Source organism: Pezoporus occidentalis, unplaced genomic scaffold (genome assembly GCF_034315485.1).
Source record: "Pezoporus occidentalis ecotype Australia unplaced genomic scaffold, CSIRO_AGI_Poc_V1 ctg246, whole genome shotgun sequence".
Classification (NCBI taxonomy): Eukaryota; Metazoa; Chordata; class Aves; order Psittaciformes; family Psittacidae; genus Pezoporus; species Pezoporus occidentalis.
In genome coordinates, this window is record NW_026914350.1 from 540,262 (window position 1) to 567,500 (window position 27,239).

A 27,239-nucleotide genomic window follows, 5' to 3' on the forward strand; every position below is an offset into this window, starting at 1 on the left:
TTAAAAACAAGATATATTTGTGCTTCAAGGGCACAGACCTCTAGATAAACTGTTGGCGATTTGACACAGCAAGTAGAGAAGACTTGCTTCTTATCAGACCTTGCACCTTTTTGAGATCTGCTGCATTGTAACCGTGACCTGCACTGACATGCAAACTGGCTCTCCTTCCCCCATCGTACTTAATACACATAATTCTTTCAGGGCTGTCAAGGAAAGGGTGGGCAAGAAGAGTTCCTTTAGGAAGTAGCTCTGCAGTGCTCTTCCTGTTGCAACATGTGGAGAGGAAACAGAGGCCTGATTTCCTGAGCCATACAGGAAAGCAGGAACAGGTTGCTGTGAGGAGTTTTGGGTTGCTTTTCTTGGAAAGGAAACAAGAACCAAGTCATCAGATGCTGTTAGCATTGTGCTCTGCTAAAAACATGTGTAAAACAACATGACTCATTACAGCCTTAATATTTAGTACTTATTTAGACATTACTGTAATTATAAGTGTGATGTCATGTTGGAGCATGGGGTCAATCCAATTATAAAGTTGCCAGCAGCATTTTTTTTTTTTTCCCTAATAGATCTTCTTGGAGTTCCTACTTTTAGGAAATCAAAACCTTAGCTCCTTCATTTCTGAAAAGTTTCAACAGCTATGAGAGCAGCCTTATCAGTCTTTCTAGTATTTGTGCAATGTGTTTGAAAATACCAGCTCTCTACAGATACCAATTTCATTTCAAGAAATAATTTTCTGATCTGATCTTACTTAGTTAACTATTCAACACTGGATTTTTTTTTTTGACTTTTAGGGCTCAGTTTGCATCAATATTTCTGATAGGCATCACATAATAAATATCTAACTTGAATCAGTAATATTTCATGATTTTCCACACAAGCAGTGCATACATTCTTAAGTTTATTGCCTAAATTTATTAAACCTGAAAATATTCTGTAAATTGTTTTTGAGCTCAGCCTGTTAAGTACAAAAAACTTTCTTTTTTCCTACTCTTTTCTTGCCCTAACTTAATCTGTACTTCAATTAATGTGCAATGATGCTCAAGTCTTGATGCTGACTGTGGCTGCTGGATAGCTTTACATGAATTGCTAGTGACCTAACTATTTAAATATACCAAAGCATTGAAGAGTTTCAGTGGTATAATATGGCTTGCTGGATGTTTTTTTGGTATCACTATCTACCCATTATCATTTCCATAATCACTATTTCAGTAAGTGTCCTTTTCTGTGCTGTCTCAGTGTAAATGATTTTAGAGTAACTAAGGAACAGTAGGAGAGGGGAAGTGAGAAAGATTATACTGAACAAATAAGGCTAGATTAGATGTTATGTCTGCATAAATACACTGCAATTGTTTTCCCCTTATTTCATAATTTTTCTGGAATGTGGGAGAAAGGGCAAGTAAGTAAGTAACAGGCATTCTTTGCCATTTAGGACATCATCAGGACAAACAAGTAACTGTTCTTTAACAGGGCATGTCTCATCTGGGCATTAAGACTCAACACTGAGAGTCTAAATCATTTGTATAAGACACAGTCATTCTGGTACTGTTAATTCTGAACCTTACCTGTCTCCCCATCTTTAAGCCTCCAGTATGGCAAGTACTGAGCATATCATCACTAAAAGAGGATACCGTTCACCTCTGTCAAATATTGTTCCTGTGTCCAGATTTGTAATCTTCAAATCTGATGCTGTAAACTTTTGAAGAATCTGATCAAGAATCAAGAAATATGATTCAGAGTAGCAAGCTGTTTAATATAGTGGGCAGTGGACCACCGTGGTGAAAAGAAAGCATGTATACATGTTCATTCCATAAGCAATGTGTAAGCAGGTAATATAACTCTAGCTCTAAGTCACTACTGTTGTAGGGTTTACTAACAATGTTAAAATGGAAGGTGAGTGGAAATCAGGCACAGTCACATTTATTCTAATGTTTTAAGTAGTGCTTTTCTGTATTTGGGCTATAATTCCTGATTTTTTTTTTTTGTTCAGTTTAGTGTTCTGACAGGTTTGTGCTCAGAAATGGCATGTGCCAAAATTGTCAAAAATTAGGGGTCAGGAATGGAACAGCCTGCAGATAGATTGCCTCAGGCTGCAATGGGAGAGCACACTTAAATCGCTCTGAAATAAGTACTCTTAATCTGTTGTTTTTTTTTTCCCCAGGGTTTGTTTTTGTCTGTCTATTGAGGCTTTTAGAATATTCTTATAATTTTATTTTCCCTTGAATAATCCGCGGGCATCCTTAAGTTTTAAACAGTCTACAAGATTTGAAGAGTATGCTTGATGATACTTGTCACCTTTCTTTTTCAAGCATTTATTGTCAGGTGCCAGTATGTTTCAGTGAAATATGCAGACTGAGCCTACTGTGAGGAAGGCTGGCAGCCCTTGCTGTTTGATATGTCAAATAAACTCTGAAGTGTTTTCATCAGTATACTGGAGAAAAATATCTGTTTTTCCTATTACTGTTGTTACTGGAAAAACAGAGATGACAGAAGAAAACCATGTGAGGAATTCTTTATGGAAGAGTTTTGGAAACTGTTGGATAGTTCATCTGGGTATCTGTCCTGGAATGAAAAAAGTGTTTCCTGGAGAAACAGCCTATCCAAAATCCTGCTCAGTCATTTCTTGTGATTGATAGTATTAAAACCAGTGGGTAGGTAAAACCAAATTGCTTTCTACTCGCTGCTACACATTTAAATTTTCTTTGGTTTTGTCTTACTTGTATTTGTGGCATAAGTGATCATGCCTTCAAAATACTACAGGCTTTAGTTTAGAAATTACATCATCATAGTATGTTTAAGGCACACAACATTTCAGAGTGTGTAAAAATAGAATGTAATTGTGACAGAATAATGCCAGCAAATCAACACCTTTTGAATCTGAACTCTAATGGGCATATAAGTTCTAGACGCTAAATCCACCAGCTGTTTTCAGGTATTGCATGTGTTTAAGAAGGTCCATGTAATTTCATTACTGTATAAATGCCAAATTCCTTTACCCAAGTCTCCGGGTTCTGGTTTCTTCAGTTCTTCAGGGGCAATCAAATGAAATTTGGCAGGGTCCTCCCCAGCTGAAAGAGGGGCTGAAATAAGAAATAATGGACTTGTGTTTTGCAGAGGTTTTTTTTTTCAGTTTTTTTTTTGGTTCTACCTCTGTGTTTGTGAAGTGCTGTGAATCATTTTATGAGGTATTTTGTCCTTTAGATGTATAGATTCTGGAGTTAAATTTACAATTACCTTTTATACGTGCGTAGTTGCAGTTAAAGAATTTTGGGAAACTTGTGCTGGTGGGTACAAGATAGGATTTCAAGTATGAAATTAAAACTTGGAAGACCAGCACAGTTGTTCACAAACTTGCACTGGCACTTCCTGTCCCTGTCATTTCTGTGCTCCCAGTATACTGGTATGTGTTTTTCCTAGAAATGTGGCTTTCTGATTTAAACAACTCTGTTTTGTGTTGAATTCTCAAATGAGGGCACAGAACCATGGTTAGTCTTGGCAACATCTTCATTGTTGCAATAAGCTTATTTTAAAATGCAGCTTTTCCAGTGGTGCCATGTTATTAGTTGAGTTGCTTTCTCGCTTTAAGGCTTAATTAAATGCTCATGATGAACATCTAGAGAGAGATGTGTCTCACCTGCTGTGGGATCTCTTCTGTTGCTGATGTTCCTCATGCAACTCCCATTAGTGTTAACAGGAGTTACTTCAGGCACACAGAGGTAAGAACAGAGTTCAGAGTAGTAAAGGTCACAGAGAAAAATCATTCTTCATTTAATTTCAGTTCTGAAGAAGTAAAAGTCCTGATTAATGTATTTTAAACCGAATCTGCTGAAAGATTTGAAAGGTAGGATATACCAGAATAGTTCTTTTTTTTTCTCATGTGTCCTTACGTTATCTTTTACGGCATAGAACTGGGAACTGGGATCGGTGCAGTATCAAAAGACTGAGGAGAGGTTTGATTTAATACTCATCACAAATTAATTTGGTGTTAGCCTGTGTTACTCTTTATAATTGTCTAGTGCTAAACTGATGAATTATGAGCTGACAAATAGGAAGGACCAGTATTTGGAAATGTAACATTTCAAACTGATTCACCCTCCCCTTGAAATAATCCTGCCTATGCATTTTACAATAACCAAATAACGCATTTCTGAATGGTTGAGAGTTTCTATGTACTTGTGTATTGCTGCTTTTGGTGTGGTGAAAGGAATTTGTGCACTGGTAGCCAGAACGCCCCCTAGTGCTATATAGCAAGAGACAGCTATTAATCACCAGTTATGGAAAATTAAATAGTGGCTAACTTGCATAGCAAGTTTAAATTCAAGATGTAAATATGTAGCAGTATGACAGTATTGCCATCAAAAGAAGACAGTACAGAACATGGACTGAAATGGATAAATAGGAAACAAGCCCTTCTTGCTTATACAGGGAGTATTAAAATTAAAATTGAAGTCTCTATCACAACAGGAACAACAATACTGCTTTTTTTTTTATAGCGTGACACTTTATATGTCTTGGTACTTGATATTTGAGCAGGATTTTTTCAGTAATAAAGTGAACCAATCATGATTAAATTGTAAAGTATAAATAATGGTGTAGAGTGCTAACGACATGCAAATGTAACTGGTATATGCTGGAATAACCAGCAAGCCTGCTGTTCAAGGCTCATATAACAAAACTAAGATGACAGCCTTGATCCAGCCAGTTCAGTGATATTTATGTTATCAGAATTAGAAGATAGCTTTCCAGTGATGTAAATTATTAGTACATATACATTCTGTCTGGTTAGTGTATACATAATGTAACTGGTCATCTTAGTGGTATTGCTTACATTCTTTTTACATTAACTCATCACGCTCCATTCTCATGGAATTAAAAACAGGAAATAGTTTGCAGTGTAACAGAAGCAGCCAGTGTATTTAACCATGTGCAAGCGCTGTGTTTCAGTAGATGTACTCTGTATTGTAAGTGTATGACAAAGCATTTATTACTGTGTTATTGCCGTATTACAGAGCAAAGAGTGCTAAATAATCAATCAGTTAATGGTCTGTATGGCAGCTTGAACACAGCACATCCATTGTGCTTATGCTGTTAGAAGGATGAGTTTATAACTGTAGTGTAGTTGCATGTTTAGCCAGAGCTTAATGTCCTAAACTGGAAATGACACAAATATTTTTAAAATGCAGCTTCAGCAACAGTTTCCAAGTTCTCCAGTATTTCAGAAGGAACAATCAAGGATTATCTCAAAGGTTCTCAGAGAAGTTATTTAGTTTTGTTGGAACAGGAGAGGGAGGGGGAGCGTATCACGGAATACTTACTTTGGCTTCCTTTCACAGATTATTATTAATTATACTGTAACAATTTTATCAGTTTCAAGTTGAGATACAAATATGGCTTGCTGGAAATATATTCTAGAAGGAAACTAGCTGCTTTAAGTTGCAGCTGGAAAATGCTTTGAAAACCTGTAGCTGCATGTCTTAAAGTGATAGGACTTGCAAAAGAAGGGCTTGCACATTAGACTTGTTTTCCACTTCCTTTTGTGGTATGTTTCTAAAAAGAGGAGTAAGAAGTGTGCTTTAATAAATTGCTTTGTACTTTAGTCCCTCAGTCTTTATCCTTTTGTGATAAAATGCTGTTTTCTTTGCAGATAACAAAAATACCGATTATGCCAATTTCTATCAAGGTCTGTGGGACTGCACAGGAGATGTACCTGATGAGTTGACATTTAAACGTGGGGACGTTATCTACATTCTCAGCAAGGTATGGGATGCTACTGGGGCTACATAGTTGTAAAAAGCAAGCCATGCCAGAAGGGCACATTCCCACAGTTCTATGGGGGGAAACTGGCACTCCCTTTCAGATCCTTTGTTTACAATCAGATATTCACTGCAATTAATTACTTTGTCAAATGAACTATAATCGCATTTAAAACATAGCTGTGTAACAGGAATTGACTTAAAAGCATGTTTATTTACTTGTTAAATCTTGGCTACCATTTGTTAACTGATTTAATGGGAGACAATGTGCTTTCTGCTTGTAAAAGTTAACCTTGTAGATTTTCAAATTATCTTGTATGTTATGTTTTTTGTTTCCTGTTTTATATTCCTGACTGTGCTCATTCTGACGTTTTGGGCATCTTGCTACAGAAGGTGGTCTGTTTTTTTGAACTATGCTTTCATCTTTATATGTATATTGTAATTGTTCTGACAGCTCAGATGCCAAATTTGTTTGCGCTGACAGATTTGGGCAGTTTTTAATTCACCGCTTTCCTGTTTGCAAAGCAATTGAGAAATGTAATTCCTCTCATCTGAAGTGATGATAAGCGGTCTAAGCATGAAATTTTATTCTACATTAATGTTGTTTAATTTTCTTATTTTTCCTTAACCCGCTCCATCCTCCCCCCAGCAAAACCAAAACCTCCCCTAAAATAGGGATCTTATGGTCCATTGAAGTCTACTTCTGAACAATTCATCAAAGAAAACTTCTCTTTTCAAGTTCTCATTGGAAAAAAAACCACCTTTTAAAAAAAATGTAGAATATATATCTCAGGTGTAATTGCTGTTCAGTATAATTAATGCCAAAGATATCATAGGTCATTGAAATATACAAGTAGGTGCATGCAAGCTAAAGGCATCTGTCTCAGTTTCAAACTTTTCAGTTTTATCACGATTGCTTTAAATCTTCACTGATACCTTTAACTACAGTGTTTCTGGATAATAAATGTAACAGCTTCTGTTTTAAATAAATTTAAGATTTATGGATAGAAAGATGGTCCTATATAAAAATGTAGAAGATATATTACTAATGGTAATGTGACCATGTATGTCTTTAGAAGTATTTCATTGTCACTTAAATTAATAACTGCATTGCATCACTAAAGGCCGGATAACACTCTTGGATTAGGCAGACTTTCAAGCAGTTATACAGCATCTAATTTAAAATAACCACTTCTTCCAGCTCTCCCTCTCCCCCCAAAAAGCCGATGAACAGATTCTTTCCACTGTATGAGTTTGGCCTCTTTGTGGGTTGCACTTTTCTGGTATGTTATGTGGACTATAAAATCTTCATCTTCAGCTTGTAGGTAAAAAAATCATTTGCTCCTTCTCCAAAAGAGCAAGAAATTTAATCTAAAATATGGAGCCAAATAGAAAAACAGTAGTTTAAGCTGTCCTCTCTATATCAACTGTCCTGTGGTCACGCCGTGATTAATCCGTAATCGGGCCTTGAAGCAGGCTTGCTGCTGCTCCAGATATATAGAGCCTCTCTCTTTGGGAATGATTTCTACTCCAAAATACAGCCCAGAAAATTCAGTCCCGTTTCACTTAAAGATTGTTACAGCTTTTTCAGAAAAATGAGTGTTGGCCACTGCTGTCAGCTCTAAATTTAGGGTCCTTGGAGGGGAAAGTGCCAGAGAATTATCCATCTTAACCCTCCACTTGATTCACTTTCAAGGTCTGATCATTTACGAGCTCTTTGTCTGGTTAGTGGAAATATAACCAAAGCGAAAGTGAACCTAACCATCTTGAAGTGGGTCGAGACTTTTCTTCAAGGAATATTCCCTAATCCACAACATTAATCGGATTTTGTGGCTGTCGGTAGGAAGCCTTGGCAATTCTTTTATTTTTTCACACCATCTAGTGGTTGAAAATGAGAGAGGCAGGTACTGACAGGAGGCGATGTGAACGGATCCAAAATGGTGTCATAAATTCAGCTTCAGCTTGAACCCGGCTATGGCTTTATTGCCTTTCTATCATATGTCAGCCAGGTATGAACATTACTCTTGAAAATCACATTTTCCTGATAAGGAAGTGAGTATGGGTACAGCAGTATTATAGTAGGAAGGGTGAAGCATTAACAAAATAGCAAGTGTATTTGTGCAACATGTAATAGTTCTTTGTTTTACAATGAAATATAAAAGGTATAGCTTGCTCTGATGAATCTGATAAGATAGATACTTGTCTCTCCCAGCAACAGTTATGCCAAAGCAATATATTTTGACCTGCTTTCTCACATACCTTTATGAGGGGAAAAGCGACACTTTCGTTTCCAAGAAATGAGATCATTAGTACAGCGGAAGTAATTCGGAACCAGTTGAGCAATTTGGGCATGGATAGAATTTAAATAAAGCAAGAGCAGCAATATGTTACATGTACGTTTCTAGGTGAAATCCTGTTAGAAGAATGGGCGCAAGGTTTGAGATTGGCAACATTTGCGTCCTAAAATAGCTAAGCGTTATGCAAAGACAAATCCCCCTAATTTGCTTTAAACTGGGAATCAAAATACAATGTTAGTGCAGTGAGCATGGTTTGCATGCTTTTACTCTGATAATACAAATGTCAATTCCTGGCTAGTGTAATTACTGTAGAAAAGCATGTTTTCCATGTTTCACAGGTGTGTTCAGTAACTATTTTAGCTATTTTTCTAAATCTTTATGTCAGTTGTTGCTTTTGTGCAGCATCAGTCCTATGGGCTTTTCCAAAAAAAAAAACAACAAACCCAACCCAAACCTTTTTCATAGGTTTTTCTGCCTTTGAGAGTTTCTTTCAGAAGCTGGGTTTTTAATCTGGGCAGAATTAACAGAACTGTTGAAATAATAATTGTTAGCTTTTCTTTATTTATAAAAATAGTTACATTTTCAGATTAATTGGTCAATGTGTCTGTACAGATAAACTCATTATTGGTTTAATTTATAATATTCATGAGTACTATATGCATTATTGAATATATAAAAGTGGCTTTTATAACATACTGTGAATCATATGAACATTCAGAAAACTCTATACCCCTCTCCTGCTATGCAGTAGAAAACATTTTATAGCCATACTGATAGAGGGACTCATTAATAAGATTTATTAGTTAATATTGACTTTTTAATTAATACTGACTATTAGAAATGTGATACTTGGGCTTCCTGTTTTCTAAAATGATTATTGCTCTTAACTCCCATTCATTTATGGGCTTGCCTTTGCTTTCAACCCCATATGATAAATGGGAAAACAAACTGTGGCATAACAGTCCTTTTATAAGGCTTTCATAGCTCTACTCAGAAAGTCAATCTTCAGAAACAAACACAACTGTGAGTGGAAATAGCTATATTATTATTCCTTTTGTTAAAGTTTGTATGCACAATTTATGCATGCAGCACTTCCAATATTTGTTTGCTTTAGGTGCGTGTTTTGTGCTGGAAACTTCCATAGTTTCAGCAGCCAAATGCAAGTAGTAATGGAAGTTAACTTATGTTAGCAGGTGAATAAAGTAAATGTAAAATTTATTTATGTTAGTATGCTTTACTTATGCTTAGTAAAATTATTGACATTTCTTAACTTTGAAGCTAATTTGATTTCCTTCTCATTTATATTTATATTTGCATTAAAGCAATAAATAATACTTCTAAATCAGAAATTGTATCTTAAATTTGAATTCTCCCTCCCTTTTTCGTATTTCAGCACATGCTAGCGCAATATCATGCTGCTCACTCTTGTATTTATGATTCATGGAAATCACATCTATGACTTAACCCTTTGCTCTAGAATTTTCCATGCAAGTAGAGTGTTAACTCCATCTAGATTACCTTTATTCAGTGGTTGTACATTTCCTGTGTGGCAGATTTTTGTTCTTTCAATACAATAAATGTCTGTTAAAATGCTCATATTTTACTAAGCAAAAATACAAGTTGAGCAGACAAACAGAATTTCCATACTTCAGATTACTGCTTATGAAGTAAAGTGCAACTTAATGGTGCAGCTGTTTCATAATCAGTGTGAGCATTTTGTACATTATCTCTATAATCTTCATAAAATGCATTTATTCGGTATTTTTCAACACGGTGTGAAAGGCTATTTTTTGACAGATCATACTGAGATCCACATTTAACAGTAATTCCTCTTTCCATGACCATACTGCCTATGTCTACTCTAGCAAATAGGGAGTACCAATAGGAGCAGATTTGCAGAGTGAAGCACTTAGTGCTGAGGCGCTGGTGTCCACACTGTGTGTTTTCAAAGGGCTTTGATGTCCAAAGAGGTCCAGCCTGGTTTAGTGAATGAGAACACATTAGTGATTGGAATGTATTGAAGTGCATCTTTCATTTTAGCTTCTGAAAGAAATGTAGCATGGGTCCTCTGAGACTGATGGCTCTGTAAAGTGAGCCAAGGTGGGCAAAGTAGAGCACTGGGAGATTCACTTTAGTGGGATGCTTCTGATCAAAACTAAAATGCAATGCAATGTTGTACATTTCCTTCTTCTGGCTTGTTTAGGTATATTGCTTACAGGGCAAAAAAATCGGTATATGTTTAAACATCAGATAGGAGCAAAGGCCTTTAAATGGAAGGTTAGTTAGGACAGACTAATGCAAAGCGATTGTAGCTCTGTTGGTTTGTATACTGATTGTATGTAAGCACATACCTAACTGATTTTAAAAAAATTGGCATTGTGCTATCTAATGGAAAATAAAATGGCCTTCTATCATTAAACGTGTTTTCAGGGGCCAGTTTTGGTTCAGAATTCAGTCTACTTACTCTGATTTTATATTGGAACTCTCTAATTGGTGTCTATTTTGTCTCACATCATAAAAGGAAATAAAACGAATAATGCAACTATACGATAAATCTATGACTTACATTCTTAAAGATGACCATTTAATTGCTGTCTTAAAACAACTCTACTACCTGTGAAGAAGTCTCATTCAGTTATCTAAAACATTTGTCATTTTCTGCTTTTTTAGAGGAAATGCTGCTCTGTGGCAGAAATGCTCCCTGGTTGATAGTGTATCATCCAGCAATTACACCAAAGGAAGTTCTAAAACTTTTAGCTAGTCTGAATCTCCTGGATGAATTGGAGATGTTTTTAAATATTATATTGCCAGAATTGGCCCCCAGGATATTCTTACTAAAAATAAAAAATTCTCCCTGCTTCCTGCACATCTTTAGCTTGATGGGAGAGGCCACTTATTTTAACCCCAAACAGGCCTACAGATACATTTGCCTTTCAGTTTTAAAGTTTGCAGATCTTCAGCCAGTGAGTTTATATTACTTATAGTGCCACTGGAAGAGAACAGGAGAAAAATCTTGAATTCACACACTTCAGTTGTGTTTCTTTAAATACAACTGCATTGTTTTCTTCAAGACATTGAAACACAATGATGATTTTCAGCAACTTTTTTAAAGAAACAAAACAAATAAAAACTCCTACCCCACAAAACACAAAAACCATACCATATGTATTGAACAATAGGGACCAATTGCATAAGGACCAGATGTTCTCAACTTTTGCTGAAGTTAATATGGTGCAAAGCATCTGGAGATCCTCATTTACGCAGAGGATCTGTCCTAAAGGTAGAGACTGTTTTGGAAATCCCCTTAAGTGTAAAAATTTTATCTTCTTGCATGTCAAAATTCTCTTCTGCATAGTACAGAAATTGTGGACTTAAAAGGTATCTGTAAAAAGCAGGTAGTGTATTTCTCCCTTACTGTGATTTCCCCAAGCGCAAAAACTTTTACGATCCATGTCTCATGGAGTCACACATACATACATATCGGTGTAGGGAAATCGGTGGGATGGGGACAAGAAGCAGCATCTGCTCACAGTGTGTTCAGTTGAGAGCATTTCAAGAGCCTGTAAACCCTGATGGGATTGTTTTCCCCTGCGATCATAGTGCTCTGTACAGAGTGTTTTGCCAGCACGTTAAATGTTGTTAACCTGTTCCTTGCTGCACTGTGAAATTACTTTGGTTAATACATTTCTGCTTGGGGGGGGGGGGGGAATAAATCCACTCTGACAGACAGTGGAAGTAGCTTAGAAAGCACTTGGTCATTGTTAAGGTAGTTGTTTTGTGTTATTTGGCATAATACATTCCTTTGCCCTGGTGCTTGTCTTCCAGGGGTTGCGGTGGCCCCTTCCTGCCCCTGCCTCTGCCTAACATTGCCTGGTATGGCAAATGTGCTCCCAGTCACATGGCAGAGCCCTGGCTGCACATTTGTGCATTCTCCTCATTGCAGGGATGCTGGATCTGTCCCTGCCCCCCTCTCCTATCCCTCTCTTTGCCTTGGAGCAATTCATTTTGCAGTTATTGAATTTCTTTGGAGAGTTATTTTCATACAGCGAGCATCACAGCACCTCTGGATCTTGATAGCATTTCTACATACAGAGAAAGAAGCTTTGTGTTAGTAATTACCTAACATTGTCAGGAGCTGACTGCAGGCCTCTTTCTAGTGATAACAGAATAACCACATAATGTAGCTTTATAGCACATGATTAATAGAAAATAATTACACATCCTACAAAGGGATGCAATATTTCTTATAAATTGACTACAATGGTTCCTTAGATTAAAGGACTCTTCATTATTTTATCAGTCCTTCTGAAGTATAGTTGCTTGCCTATGTTAGCAGTGATGTTAAGAGCTGAATGTGGTGAAGGATACCAGATGGTAAACTCAGTGGTACCTGAGATCTGAAGCTGATGCTTGCAAAAGCACTGTGATTCCCAACTCCTAAGAATTCATATAAAACTCCAAATCGTATCCTTCTGTGTATTATTCATCCTTTCCCACAAATGTGGGCTTTAGGGTTTTATTCTACACATCTTAAGCAGCAGTAACAGGCATATGGACCTCACAACAGCAGTGTAATAATTAAATTATATTGCTATAAAGCAGTTTATAGTTGCTAATGTTGATAGAAACAATACATCAATTTGGATTTTATATGTGACTTCAAAAAAGGAATGGTTGGTGATGGCGGTGAGACTGCTTATCTGCCTGACCAGTAAGCGCTCTTTTGTGGTGGTGAGGACGGAAAGGAGTGGTTAGGAGTTTAAAGAGAAATGTCTGTACTTTAATCAGTCTGAAAAGGAGTGCTATCTAATTATTCTAAACCCTGAGATTAAAGTTTTATATTCTTGGTAGTGAGGTATCTGCATTATATTTTTGTTTGGGCTTCTACAGTCTGCAGATAGTTTAATTGGGATTCATGTTGCTCTTGAGACCCATGCAAAGAATAGTAATGTAAAGTAAAAGCTTCTGTGTTGCAATATTGTCTGTATGGTGTAATGGTTGGAGTGAATCCTTAAATTAGTTTACTAGTCTGTTACATCAACATCCATTTCATCTTCTCACTTAGCTTCATGCCAGAGCAGTAAGTGGTGTATTAGTAAGTAGCAAAACCCAGAAAGTTTTCAAAACAGCAGCATGCTTTTAATTTTAATTTGAGGTATCTGAATTGTTTCTTTTAAAACAATTGTTTCTAAGTTCATGTAGTGTTGCTAAGCGGAACATTTTCAATGGATAATGTAGTCTACATGCTTTTTCTGTGCCATTTGTCATATGCAATTTAATGACCGCTTAACTAAGCCCTTCCCTCATTTCATGTATTGTTTGTTTTTTTGGCTGACGTCTAGCAAAACTTGCTTAATCACTTTTGTCAGTCACTTCACGAGTTCCATGTAACAGCTTAAGACCTTTTGTTGCTTTCTCTTGGAGAGATTTATTGCTGAGATTCCAGTAGTATACATGAGTACTGCTCCCTACAGCAATTTCCCACTTCAGTTTAGAAAACCAGTTTGTATATATAACCAGTGCATTGTGAGATAAACCACAGATCTTAAAACAGGCTGATCTGGAACATTATAAACCTCAGTGTCAGGTTATTATTTAGCCTTTAAGGATTTGGGGTGCAAAGTGTACCCCCATGGGAAAAGTTATGAAGGGTTCTTAACTTCTACGAAGAGCAGTTTGCACTGAAGATCAAGTCCAGATACCTCTAGACTTTCAGACCAGCCCCAGTCCCAGCAGTCTGTTCAGCAGTGGAAGGGGGAAGAAGGTGGAATTATTTTTGCAGCTTTCTCATTTGTATGTTCACATCAAAACCAGAGGCTTCCTGCTGCTTTTTAATGTGGATTTTCTTTAAAGCATGCTTACTGCAGTATTTTATGGGTAGTAGGATACAATCTGTTAAATCACCAATTCACTATGAAGAGAGGGAAGAAAATGTTTAATTTAAGACTGGTGTTCACCCTTCCACAATAAGAAAATATAAAAGTGTGTGTGTGCCTGCATGCAAACGTGTTTAAAGGAAATAAAAAGGAAAAAAAAACCCTACAAAATACAAAACCCCCTGAGCCCACGTGAAAGTGGGCCATCAGCAGGGCTTCGTTGTAGTTAAGCACAGGGAGAGCTGAGTACACTAAGCACCTCATAGGACCCTAGAGAACTCTCTACCTGGCCAAATATGCCAGCAGCAAATCATTATAGCTCAGGCTCTAATGAAACTCCATTAACCCTTAAGCTCCACTTGACTATTTATAACCAAAAAACTTCATCTACAGCCAAAATAATAGCTTCATCTCAGTAGGACCATTAATTCAAAATCCTACAACCTTTTGCTTTTCTCATTGGAAGAGCAGTGTAGCAGGAAGCAGATGTTGCTTACCAGAGATATCTGTGTATTTCGTATTTTCCGTGTTTGTTCCAAAGTAATTTCTGTCTTACTAATCATTCAATTTTGAATGGGGTCTCTGTTTTAATAATGCTTCATTTGTAACTCAATACATGTGTGTGTGCAATTTCAGCTGTTACAATTTATTGAACTGCTGTTAGGATTGATCTTAAAATATTTACCTCATAGGAAAAAAATTAAATTTGGATCCCACAATACTTGGTATTGCTTTTGGAAGATATTATTTCTTTAAACTATTATAATTCATTTTGTTTCATATTTATCTCACTAAGCCTAAACAAATTTCAAACAAAAGTACATTAGTCATCTGTCAGACATATGAGATCTGCTGTAGAATTTTCTGCAAGCCTAAAGCAGGGGTAGACTTTGACCATAGAAGGAGATAATGTAGTAGATATATAGCGTTCCCTTCACATCTGAGTGAAGTAGCTTTTAAAATAAAGTTGATTGTAAGTTTCTCAGAGTTTAGCCTTGTGGTACTAAAAGAATCCCAGTTGATTCTTATAGGTCAGCATTGCGCTATTAGATTTTAGCTTCAAAGATAAGGTTTTTCTATTTGTGATGAATAGAGGATAGAGGTCAGCTATTTTTAGTAGGTGTTATAGAGAAGCGTGGCTGTAATTAAGACATCTTCCTGAGCATGCCTGGCCTTCTTAAAACTTCTGCGTTTGCCTAACAGTGCATGTGAATGCCTCCAACAAACAGATAACAATGTTTTAATTTTCAGTTGAAATGATTGTAACTGTATATAAGAGAAAGCATCCATAAGGAGTTGCATACAAAACTCTATTGCATTTATGTGAGACTAAAGGTTAATATTGCATATTGTTTTCAATTAGGAGTACAATAGATTTGGCTGGTGGGTAGGAGAAATGAAGGGAACCATTGGCTTGGTGCCTAAAGCCTACATAATGGAGATGTATGATATTTGAGAGGCCTGGGTAAGTACATTTTAATCCAATCTTCTGTAATGGCTTATATGTTCCCTTGTTCTCTGTTTCATAAGTATTTCTTTCCTGGAACCTTTGCAGGAGTCCTGTTAACATAAAGATTATGGCAAAATATATTGAAGGTTCAATTAAAGCACTTTTTCTTGGATTCTGTATGAAATATGAAACCACAGTGTGCAAAAGATGATGTATTTTATAACTATGTTCCTTTTCCAGATCTTTTTTTTTTTTCAGTAGAATTGATGTGCTTTGTAGTTTTATTACTTTAGTATATATGCATGTATCTGTGCAGAAAACTGTGGAAGGGGATAGATATTTGGTCTGGGTTTGACATGCGCGCTTGAGGTTTTCTGTTTAATGATGAACTTTCAACTTCCTTCTTCCTAATCAGGAGAAATCTGCACTTGGGAGTGGTGTGCAGCTGCAGTTCACAGACCCGGCCTCCGAAAGAAGAAGATTCTGCCGTACACATTCTGTGGTTTCAGTAAATGTAGCCAGATCGTTGCCTTGTGTATTTTAAACATTAAAAACTGTAATTGATCATAATTCTGAGGAAATGTTCTTCTTCATCACTTTTTATAGAATTGTAGCGCTAGGAAATGAAGTAGATGGTAATTAACATATGGGGCACAAACAGCCAAATCGTGCCTGTTGCTTTTTTCCTTCAGCATACTAGCAGGACTCTGCACAGCGTTGGGTTTGAGTTCTTTCAGGGAATTTCCTCAGATTTAGAAAAATTAATCTGAACTTTGAAAGTAGAGAACTGTTGCTCAGTTCATGCATGCATTAACCTTTTAATGCTTACTGTACATTTTGTGCAGTTTCCTAGAAGAATCAAGCAAAATTTATGCGTAATATTGCAAGTCTTCAGGGTATTCTTTTCCAAATGTTCTTGTATTTTGCTTTAGCCAATGATTTATTTTTCTCATATATTCAGTATTACATTGTTAATTATTATTTTGTTACCACAAAATGAAGCCTTGGCTCTTTTGCTGATAATAAATCAGCCTGTGTGGTAATATTGCCCTGATACTGTTCTCACTTGGAGATAGGAGTGATGTGAAAATTTATAAAGATGAGAATATATTAAACCCCACAGTTTTTGCTTAGTCAACATGAGGCAAATGGCAGCTAAGAATGATTTTTGTCTGTGGTAGTGTGAGCTATTTTCTCTATACCTTATAGATACTTTCATAATAAAATTTGGGTACCTTGTTGATAGGTGGAATTTGTGATGTAAGTTGTGTGCAGCAGACATCTTCAGCTCCACAAGGATTATTAATATCTCCCAGTGTCAAACCCAGCTCTTTGTGGCTAAAAGCATCAGTTTAAACATAAAAAAGTACACTAAAATACTGTCACTTGTGTGGAAGGGGTTGGGCAAGTCAGAGTTAATACTTGTTTTGGAGATGGGCTTTGCTATTAGCAGGCAAGACCAACTTTTTTGAGTCCTCCCACACACTTGATTTGTGAGACCCTTAATCTGCCAACGCGGCAGGTCAAGCCAGTCTGCGAATCGCTGAGCCTGTGCAGGTCCCCTTGTAGTTGCTTGTGCTGTTTACGCTTCAGGCGGGCCCTGGAAACACTGTGGGTTAAAAGGTAATGTTAGTCTGAACTCGGAATTAGATCCTTTTGGTAAACTGAGATGTTGTGCTTTATGTTAGCTAATGTATGGTACTTGATGGTACGCTGGATTCTAATAGGAGTCAGACAAGGTACAGAGTCTCGCTGTAATTTTTTAAAAGAAGAGATAGTCGTTGAAATTGATTCTGTATGTTATCAGTGAAGCATTAAAATGATAGATTATGGTCTTCAGATCTTTTACTACTTTAATTTATCAAGTGTGCTTGTGGATTGTGTACAGAATGTGAAGCGTTAATATCACGGCTAGAACACTTCCTTCTCTCTTGTTAATATGGCACTGTAATAAATCTGCCGGCCAAAATGTCTTTGTATTAATTACGTAATTCCCAATTCCACCACCACCACCTACTCTTTTGGAGTAAGCCCCCTCCTGTCGTTGAGACGAAGTGTATGCACGGGAAACTCGATCTGGGACAGGAGGGATGGGGGGATAGCGGTGCCGGGTGGGAAGCCGGAGGTGGTAGCGGGGTCCCAGCGCTACCGGTGCCCGGAAGAAGGGAAGGGGCGGCCCTGCGCGCCCGCGGCGGTAGGTGGCAGCAAATTTTCATATCACAGGAGGAGGAGGAGGAGGAGGAGGAGGAGGAGGAGGATGACTATGATGTGAGGAGGAGGATGACTATGATGTGAGGAGGAGCCCGCCCCTTCCCGCCTCCGCCACTTCTGCCGTATGTCCAGGAGAGGGAGTCCTTACCCAAGCGATGGGTGTGGGGCCGGCCCAGAGCCTGCTCCCCTGGGTGGTGGCAGCAGGAGAAATAAAGTGTCTTTTGTCTGTAGTTCTGCTTTAGAGCTCCCCTCACTCCCTTAGGACATATGTATGTGTGGCTGTAAACAAACTGCCTTAAAATCCAGAATGTGAAAGATGTCCTGAAACTCACTTGAAGTGTCTGGGTATAAACCAGCAGTGGACCATGGATGAATTGGTTACTTGAAATCTGTGCAAATACCATAACCTTTTTTGGGTAAGAAAACCTCTGTGAATACAACTTAAACAAACCCCAGTGGTACAAAATGCTAATTGCTTTATTTTCATTGTTTACCGAGGTTGCGCTTGCCTTTGTGTGAACAGTAAGCAAATGTTTTCGAGGTGTTGCGAGTCATATTCTGTACCGCGTTTTACTTGGTTATTTGCTCTGTTCTGGATTTGTACTATACTGCCATTAGATCTTACAATAATGTTCAACTCTGCAAATTTTTAAGGTTCAAATAAAGTTTAATTGTTTGCAAACTGTTATGATGCTAATAATTCAACAGCCTGCTGTGTTACTAATGAAATTACTTTGTTATGATTAATTTGGAAAATAGTGTGTTGATTGTAGTAATTAAGCACAACAAGGTGAAGTAAATGATTCTAATGCCATCTGGCCTCCAGACTGAATGAAGAAATGAAATGGGGCTGTCATTTGAATTTATTCGGAGAAGTAAGGGTAATACGAAGGCTTTTTATAGCAGTTGCACCCAGATATAATCGTGCCACTCTGTAGTATTTTTTTCATGTACTTCTACATACGGATAACCAGTTCATGTATTTTTCCAGCATCCAATTAGGGTATACCTCTTTGTGCATGCTGCCACTAATTGCATGTACTGATAGTAGTGTATGTGCTGGTTCTTCCATCATAGAGATGTATGGATGAGATTTAGAAAAGTGATGTACGTTGGTGTACCTTTTGCTCCTCCATTAATGATAAAAACTTTCTTTGACTGCAATTAAGCTGAATGTAAATACTACTTAAGATCCCATTCTATATTCAAAGCCAAATGCGTAAAATTTGTTCTTTTTGGCTCTGCATTCTGAGTATGACACAGCATTAGAAGAAGCGTAAAGAATAACCCTTTAGAACCTGATCCAAAGACTGTTGAAACTGAGAAGCTATTGAATTTGCTTGCTTCTGCATCAGGCTCTCAGAACAGTGCTCAAAAACAGGCAATACAATTTCAAAGTGCCTTTTGCTGAATGCTCTGTGTTCTCTTTCTGAAAGAGATGCAGTTATTTCTATAAGCTGGACTAAACAAAAGAAAGGCACTGACTTCTCTACAGCTGAATGATAGAAATCCATTTTTCTATCTCAGGTAAATCAAAATGAAGTTATGTCTGTAGATCTGAGTCCTGGCTTGGTAAAGTTCACTGGGATCTGTAGGAAAGCTGTAAAATATTAAAATGTGATGAAAGTAACCAGGTAGATGACAGTGGTGTGCTCTTCAGCTCCACGAGCCATTTGATGTTTCTCTCATCTCTCTCTGTCAAGTTGATGAAAAATTTATTAGTGTGTAACTGTGGGAATAAGTGTATGCATAGAAACCTTATAAACAACTTTCCACTTTACATACCACAATGTACTGATAAACTCTTAGGGCCTTCGCTTACCAGGGTTTCTCTGAGGCTGACATTTCTCAGCCAAGTGCCTACTTAATTCCATCTTGATTTAGAAAAACTGACACTGAACTCAGTAAAGAGTGCTCTGCCAAACCTGCATCTTTGTTTTAGAGTTCGTTTCCTGGCCAGCATCTCGTGTCAGAGTGAGAGGGACCAGCACCAACCAACTTAAGACTATGGACTTAAATTTGTGGATTCAAACCGGGTATCTTATGTTTCTGGGATGAAATTGCTTTGTGTGATGTGGCTGTCTCTTCTTGCTACAGGAAGAAGTAAAGGGAGGCCAGGATGATGACAGGATGTGCAGGTCAAAAGGATGCTGCTTTTCTTATCCAACTGTGTTGTGGCAAGGAACGTGTACAGATAGACATATATACATATTTGTGTATGTATATGGATATTTTGCCTTTAAATTGTGGAGCAGATCAGGCAGTGATAAGCCCTGAATTGCTATGTCATAGCCTTTTATGGATTTGTTTAGGAGCAATTTTGTAATGGGATCTAGACAATTCTGTTTCTGCTGCCTGGAACTTTCCTTAGTCCAAACTACCACAACAGAAGTTCACAGCAAGCTGGGTTCAAAGCAGAATACAAGGAAAACCGCTGCACCTGAAAGCTATGCCAACATGAGTCAAATTTAAGGCTGAAATATCAGGTTCTTCCCAGCCTCCTGGGAGGAGCAAGTCTTTTAGTTAATAGGAAAAACTGAAAAATTCCAAGGTGTCATCTTGTAGTAATGTGTGGGAGAATAAAGTACAACAGAGCAGGCAGTCTGGGAAGAGCCACTGGTAGATGAAGAGGCCAATAGTTTGAAATGCCACCAACATACATGCTATCTCTATTAATTTTCTGCTGTAGCAAACTGATGTGTCAGAGCTTTTATCCTAAACTAGCCTCAGTGTCTCACAGACCATAGAACAAACTTCCTTTTTCCCTTTGTTGTAAAACAAGTGCTACTCCATAAAGATATTTGATGGCTAATGAGCATTTTGCAGCAAGACTTTGTAAAGTTTATGCTTTGAGATGAAAAAATATGAAAAATTCAATGTTGTTACAGTGGGAGAATTTATGTTGGCCGAATAGAATTACCAGTGTGGCCACTTCCAGCCTGCTGTAATCTCTTGCATATTTGCAAACAGTGCCGTGTTTTTTTTTAACATCCATAGGCAACCAGGGTTTTAGTTTTACACCTCATGTTACAAGACAGGGTACGTAGCACCTCAGAACTGACCCTCGTGCAGAACTGCCTGGGTTAAAGGGAAAAAAAACTATTACACAGGATCATTATCAATCTTTCAAATGCCAGCAGCATGGAAGTGTGCCTTGGCAGTCTCCCACCCAAGAGCTGACATGGCCCAATGCTGCTTTTTAATAGTCAAAACTAATAGGGTCAGCATGAGAAGAGCAGAGCGCAGGCAGTCTGACAGGCGTGGGCAACTCAGTTTATTCACTGTCGGTCTTCAGCCTCGGTGACTTATTTCAGTTTGGAAGGGAAAAGATGAAATCTGTAAACAGTCACATGGCATCAGGGAAGCAGAGGGACCATCTTCCTTTGCTGCTGTCTTCTGAGAGGGCTGCCATTCTTGCCTTATATTTAAATTAAAAGCAGCCAGGCATAAATGCACATGTGTGGGAAGCAGTGGGTTTTATTGTACAGTCACTTACAATCATGTTTTGATGATGGTTTCTCCTTTCTAAAAGGTGTTTATATCTACATGCTGATAGCAGCCACACTACCTTTATTACAGAAAAACTGTATTCCTAGCTTTTAAAAAATTTCTCTTTCCAGTTGTTTAAAAGGGCTATTCTGGTAACTCCTCTCTTGTCCTACATTTCTCATCATAGTAGTAATCTTAGTGTATGACATCAGGCGCCCCTTACCAAAATCCATGTGTCTTTTGTGGCACTGATTTTGGTTGCCTGTACCAATAAAATACTCCATTCTTATTTTTTGCAATGTCTTTTCCCCTTATTTTCAGGCTAATTTTGGACTTAGTTTTAAGGTATTAGACCATGACAAAAGAGGGAGGCAGGGGGGTGGGTAGTCTATCCAACTAGATTTCCATTACTTAACAGAAAAATAGGCTATCCACATTACCGACTATGAGAACTGTTTTGGTCTACCCATTCATTGTTTTGTTCTTCTGAGACTGGCACATTATAGATGATGTGGGTACTTAACCACTCTAGACTGAGATTACCTATTCAGCTACTTCCTGTTTTATGATAGCCACCAAAGGTCACCTATAGGTCGTTATCGACTGGTAACCAGAATTACCTCCCCTCTAATGTATCTGGCATTGCTCTGAAAGCAGTGTTTGGGAAATGAGCATTTTGTCTCATGGGCTTTGTATATTTTCAGAAAGTGAAAGAAACTTCAAAACACAGAGGCATCACCACAAATAATCTCTCTCATGAAGCCATGTTTATGGCTTTCACTTCTGTAAGTACTCTGTCTTCACTGTGTTCCTGCATCCATTTACTTATGCAAAATTATGGAAAGGAGAACGTGTGCCATGAGGTGTCTTCCTGAAACAGATTTGTACAGAATTGGGTCAAATTGGTGTTTCAGGTACAGAATAAGGAGATGTCTGCTGGCAATTGTGAACCTGAATCTATACCAAGGGTGGTCTGTGTCAGACTTAGGCAAGCAGTGGGGAATGAAGACCTATGTGGCTAAAAAATGATCCTTAGTCATCTGTGTTCAATATTATCTTGGGCCCTTCAGCTGCAGTGCTGCTACTGAAAATCTCTAATAAATTCAATGAGCTAGAAATTTATGCAGGTGTTTGTCCATCAGGTGTGGATCAGGGTCTTGAATTACAGCCTGATTTGACAGAATGGCATATGAAACCATGATGCAATGCGTTCCTGTGTAAGTATCGTCAGACAGGCTGATGATGCCAAGAAGACTACGTGGACAGCAGAGGGATTTCATCATGCCCATCTAATTAAATGGTAAAGATAATGTATTGCAGTGGAATTCTCTTTCGCACATTGTAGTTGATGTTGCCCTTGTTAAAGAAGCCTTCATGCACAATACCCTTGCGTAGGTGTCGTAACATTTGAAACATGGGGAATATGTGTAAAGGTAATGCAGTCTAAGACTGACCAGAGTGACTCACAGGGATCACTAAACAGAGTACTGACCAGCTACTGAGAGCATATTTATTTCATTTTGTAAACAGTGTTTGATTATGAATTAATTGTGATAATTCAGACAATTATTTCCATAATTTTGTCTAGTTAACAGAAACAGTAGACATACTGTTTGCTAAATGCATTAACTGACATTACAGTGGCTATTCAGACTACATTCATCATAATACTTATTAGTGTCTGCCCTTCCTATGTCTGTGGTCTCTTAAATGTTCTGCTCATACTAAGTGTTGTCATTTCTGCTGGTATTACAGAAAAAAATTGAAATGTAGGCAGTTGTCAATGACACAAACGTCTTCTGTCTTTTCCACTGTCTGCTTCTTGGAAACAGTCAGTTCTGCATGTACAGGCTGAAACAAGGGAATTTAGCCATGTGACTCCTCCTTAACCTCAGCAAAAGTTGTGTAGGTAATTCAGAATTTGAGAGGCCACCGTATTAACTCCTTATTCGCAATAATAAGTATTCAGTAACATAGTTCCATTGGCTTCATTGGAAGTGCTCCTAAAACCTCTTACTTGTGTTAAATACAGGATTTAAAATCAAGTTGTTAGTGTTGTGGAAAGTTAATTTCTGTGATTTAAAAGATATCGCTAACCATGAGTTAGCTACCTAGATATAGGACGTCAATTTATGAAGTATTTCTTGATGTTCAGAAGTGCTCTGTGCCCAGCAATTCTTAACAAATACGGGGAGTATTATGAATACAAAGCAAATGGCTTTGATGGTTCTGATCTCCAGCTGCTCAGAGAAGATCTCCTTGGTGTAAGATAGCTCTTGTAACCAGATGGAAGTATTTTATGCGCTTCTCATTTTGAACTCCCAGTTTGCACACTGATGGTCTGTAGACTCTGGGCCGAGGTCTGATTGATTATGCCAGGATTAATGGGGACTTACTCTTCCAAAAACATCGCAGGTATGCCAGCTGTATGCCAGTGTACTGGAAAGTTGTGTTTGACCCCGTCTATTTCGTTGTCCCCTTCGTTTCCCTACCAAATCTAAATTGTATAGGAGCAGACATTATCGCTGTCTTCAGCAACCTTTATTATAGACAGCTGTCAGTGGCAGATGAATGCTTTGGCTGGGCCTCTGTCCTTTCAGACAAAGAATAAACATATGAGGATTTATCTTGTTATATGGGTACACTGACACAGAATTATAACATCTGTATATAGGGCACTGACAGTCTCCATGTCTTCCAGTATGTTCTATTTTCTCTAGGCCAAATTTATTGCTCTTATAATTAAGTCCAATCCTGAGGACTTAATGGAGTTGCACATTCTGAAAGTAGGAGGAAATACAGCTCTTGCTTAGCCAGGAGCCTGTGCCTGCTCTGGTCTGCTTGAGGTGCAGTTCCACCCCTTCCAAATGAAGGGTGGGTGACACAGGGCATAGCTTTAGGGAAAGCTCAAATTAGTCATTTTTATCATTTGCTCCATCTCACATTAGGAATGCCCGAATGACCTTTTGTTCACAGAAAGGCTTACACCCCCAATTTGCTAAATAGGATCATGTTAATCATTGGATGACACCAAGAAATAACAGGCTTATATTGCTCCCAGGTAGAGGCAGATTAGGAAGAAGTTGAAGCTTTCCAATGATGAAGGCAGCAAAGTGTTGGGATTGGTTGCCTGGTAGCTTCTGAAATTTCCATGTTTGGAGGATTTGGAGAAACTGTGGGGGATGAACTCACCTTTTAGGAATGGCAGAGCCATGGCAATTCCTGCCTTGGGGTTGGAGCATGTGCTAAATGACCTCCTAAAATCTGTTCCAGGCCATTTTTCTGCAATTCTGTAAATCGGCAGTGGACTAACCTCTCTGAAGTGGTAGAATAAATACAAGTCCAGTCTTAGCTTTAATTTGCTGCTGCTCTGTGGATTCACATGTTCCTCACCCCTTTCAACCACACAGGCTCCAAGCAGGACCTGAATTCACTATTTCCTGCCCAATAAACATGGTAGCTCATTACCTCAGTAATTAATTTGGCCAACAATTAGTATTTGTAAAGAAAACTAAAGGCTTCTTTCAAGTATCATATACCTTGCTGTGCCTTAAAGCATGTTTGGCTGTACCAGATATTAAATGAATTGTGAGTATGTGCAACATTGCATTGATTCTAATTGCCATTGAAAGCATTTCACTCGTATTTTTAAATAAATTAACTACAATTTCAAGTTGTAGCTACTTATTCATCTCAGGTAGTTACATTTTAGTTATCACTTTGGTGTCTAAATGTCTTAGGAAATAGAGAAAAGGATGAAAATAGTCTTCAGTTTTGCCTGTGGTTTCTTTCCCCCTTTCTGAGATCAAAAGAGATTTCTTCCAGGGTCCATTTAAATAAATAGAAACATTCTCATCCTTATAATAGGTTTTGGATCAGGTCACCGGAAAGGATAGTCCTCTTTTCTTTTTTTTTCATACTCTTTAATTGAATGTATGACATATATTTAATCCTGGCAGTATTCGTTATCTCTGTGAGAAGTCCTTTTAATTCTCTGTATAAGAAAGTGTTCTGTGATGTGGGTACCTGATTTTATTGAAACTCACATGTCAGGAAAAAAAATTATTGCCTTCCCTGTCAAAACTGACAGTAATTACGAGGCCAAATATATAGCTGTGATTGACTTGTAAAACTAAATCTGTAATATTTCAAGTTTGTAAGTTGACTTGTGCAGCTTTCAGGAAATATAACTCAGTATTTTCTTTGCAAACTGACACCTCTTTATCCATTTCTTTTATCGTCTTTGTTTTTATTTGTGAGGGCAGGGAGTAGACAGCATTTATATAGAACATACTGGATGGCATTTAACAAGTCTGCTTCTGGGGAAAAATAGCTAAACAGCAGCTAAAGGAAAGTCAGGAAGGTTTAAGCACTCGATTCCTTTTATGTGCTCCTCTTCATGCATAATCTTTCAGCAATAAATACTGCATATTGACTACTTAATTGTAATGGAAACATACTTGGACAGGAGCAACGTTGTAGCCTATTTACTGCCTTAATTTTTAAAGAGTTTTTAAATTTTAAAAGGGATATTGCAGTAAATGCAGTGGTGTGCTCTTCTGTGCAGAAGTTGATATAGAAGGACTTCCTCATCAAGGCTGTGTTACTGAAAGCTCCTTCTGTTTCAGCTGCTTTCCTTTCTCTTACCTTTGTATACCCAGAAAAATCTGTAATTGGTGTTTAGCCTCTCTTAGCTTGTGTGAAATTCACTTCATATCAAACAAATGGCTTTAGATTGATTGCTGAAAAAGCCCCCAGATAGGGTTCTGTTGAGAATTTAGATTTATCCAAACTAAATATTAAAGTTTCACTTTTTTTATATTCCTAAGAAAAACCCCAGAAACCAAAACACATGCAATAGTTTCCTGGTTAATATTGAACATTTCTGAGGACTTGTAGTAAAAATTGATCCTTCTTTGGCTGGAGGAATAAAAGGCTCCTACACATCAAATAAATGGGCAAACCTATTGCTGGCTTAAAGACTTTCTAAAGGTGAGCTAACAGCATTGCCTGGAAAAAAAAAAGTAAAGAGAGGAAGGTATATCTTAAATATGACGTAGTCATTTAACTGGAGTGCAAAATATAAGTGCTGAAGCAATATATATTAACAGCCACAAAGAGCCACTTGGAAGTGGCATCCACAATGTTGTATATGGTTTCAAATATACAATACCAGATTATTTTGGATCAGAAAAGATGAGGTTTCCTTTACAGGAACAAATATTCTCCTTTTTACTTCATAATTTCTAGGCCGTTGGGTATTTGGCTGATATTGCTGTTAGGCTTTTCAATTTTTTCCCCCCTTTATTTTTTTTTTTTTAATTTTAAATCCAAACCATTGAAGCAAAGCCCGGGAAGTAGTAATTTCTTTGAATCTTAATGCAGTCTGTCTTCTTAATGAGCCTACTGTACTGCCCTGAAAACACCTCTTTACAAATAAACATGCTGGAAGTGATTTAGCCACGATGTCCAGACTGTGTAAACATCTAATTATTACAATAAAATTGTCAATAAATATACATTACTGCTCCCTTTACAAACGTTAACCAACTTTCTCTTTGCTTGATAAAAACGTATAAATTGTATTTTTATGTCTCAGTGGGTTTTGTTTTCATTACCCTGGTTGCTGCTCTCCAGACAAAAGAACACAACCTAATGTCTGAGTTATTCCTGGATGGTGAAAACTCCTACAGTTGTTTATTAACATAAAGTGCAATGTTTCCTTTCAGAGTAAAATGAACTTGGAGCTTTCACAATCTGATGTTTAGTCACAGCATCTTTCTTTCCAGCTACCCCCCCCCCCCCGAAAAAAAAAGTCTATAAACCCTGTTATTTCAGTTGTAACTGTGGGATGGGTGCACAATTAAAACCCACTGATGAGCGGGAGGAAAGAACATAATGCTGAATTATGATAAGAACATAATGCTGCATTAGAACTGAAAGAGAATATAGGAAACCAGAGTAATTTGGTCAAAAATATGGAGTTCTGCTTTCAGAATTATGGCATCACGTTGACCGTCAGTGTGGCATCATCTCCCCCCCCCCCCGCCTCCCCATACGCAGCCCCTTTTCACATTTCTTATATAACTGGAACATTACCATTAGAAAAGCAGAGTGATACTGAATCCTAATGAGGTCTGGCCTATATGCTCCGGCAGGAGAAGAA

At 37.7% G+C, this 27,239-nt stretch overlaps 1 protein-coding gene and 1 long non-coding RNA gene across 3 annotated transcripts in view; one reads left to right on the top strand and one right to left on the bottom strand.

The window, feature by feature from the left end:
• Positions 1 to 18,272, top strand: part of SKAP2 (src kinase associated phosphoprotein 2) — a 120,201-nt gene extending 101,929 nt beyond the window's left edge. For both annotated transcript variants that reach the window (XM_062622763.1, XM_062622764.1), the window contains 4 exons: positions 5,642 to 5,754; positions 15,287 to 15,388; positions 15,789 to 17,641; positions 17,676 to 18,272. In XM_062622763.1, coding sequence (XP_062478747.1) covers positions 5,642 to 5,754; positions 15,287 to 15,379 — 206 coding nt within the window. In that variant the 3' untranslated portion in view covers positions 15,380 to 15,388; positions 15,789 to 17,641; positions 17,676 to 18,272. The remainder of the gene's footprint in view (positions 1 to 5,641; positions 5,755 to 15,286; positions 15,389 to 15,788; positions 17,642 to 17,675) is intronic.
• An 8,806-nt stretch (positions 18,273 to 27,078) lies between these two features.
• The window catches only part of LOC134165713 (uncharacterized), a 34,998-nt gene continuing 34,837 nt past the window's right edge, over positions 27,079 to 27,239 (bottom strand). The window contains exon 5 of the long non-coding RNA XR_009965625.1: positions 27,079 to 27,239. This exon is cut by the window's right edge and continues 126 nt beyond it. This is a non-coding gene — a long non-coding RNA (uncharacterized LOC134165713).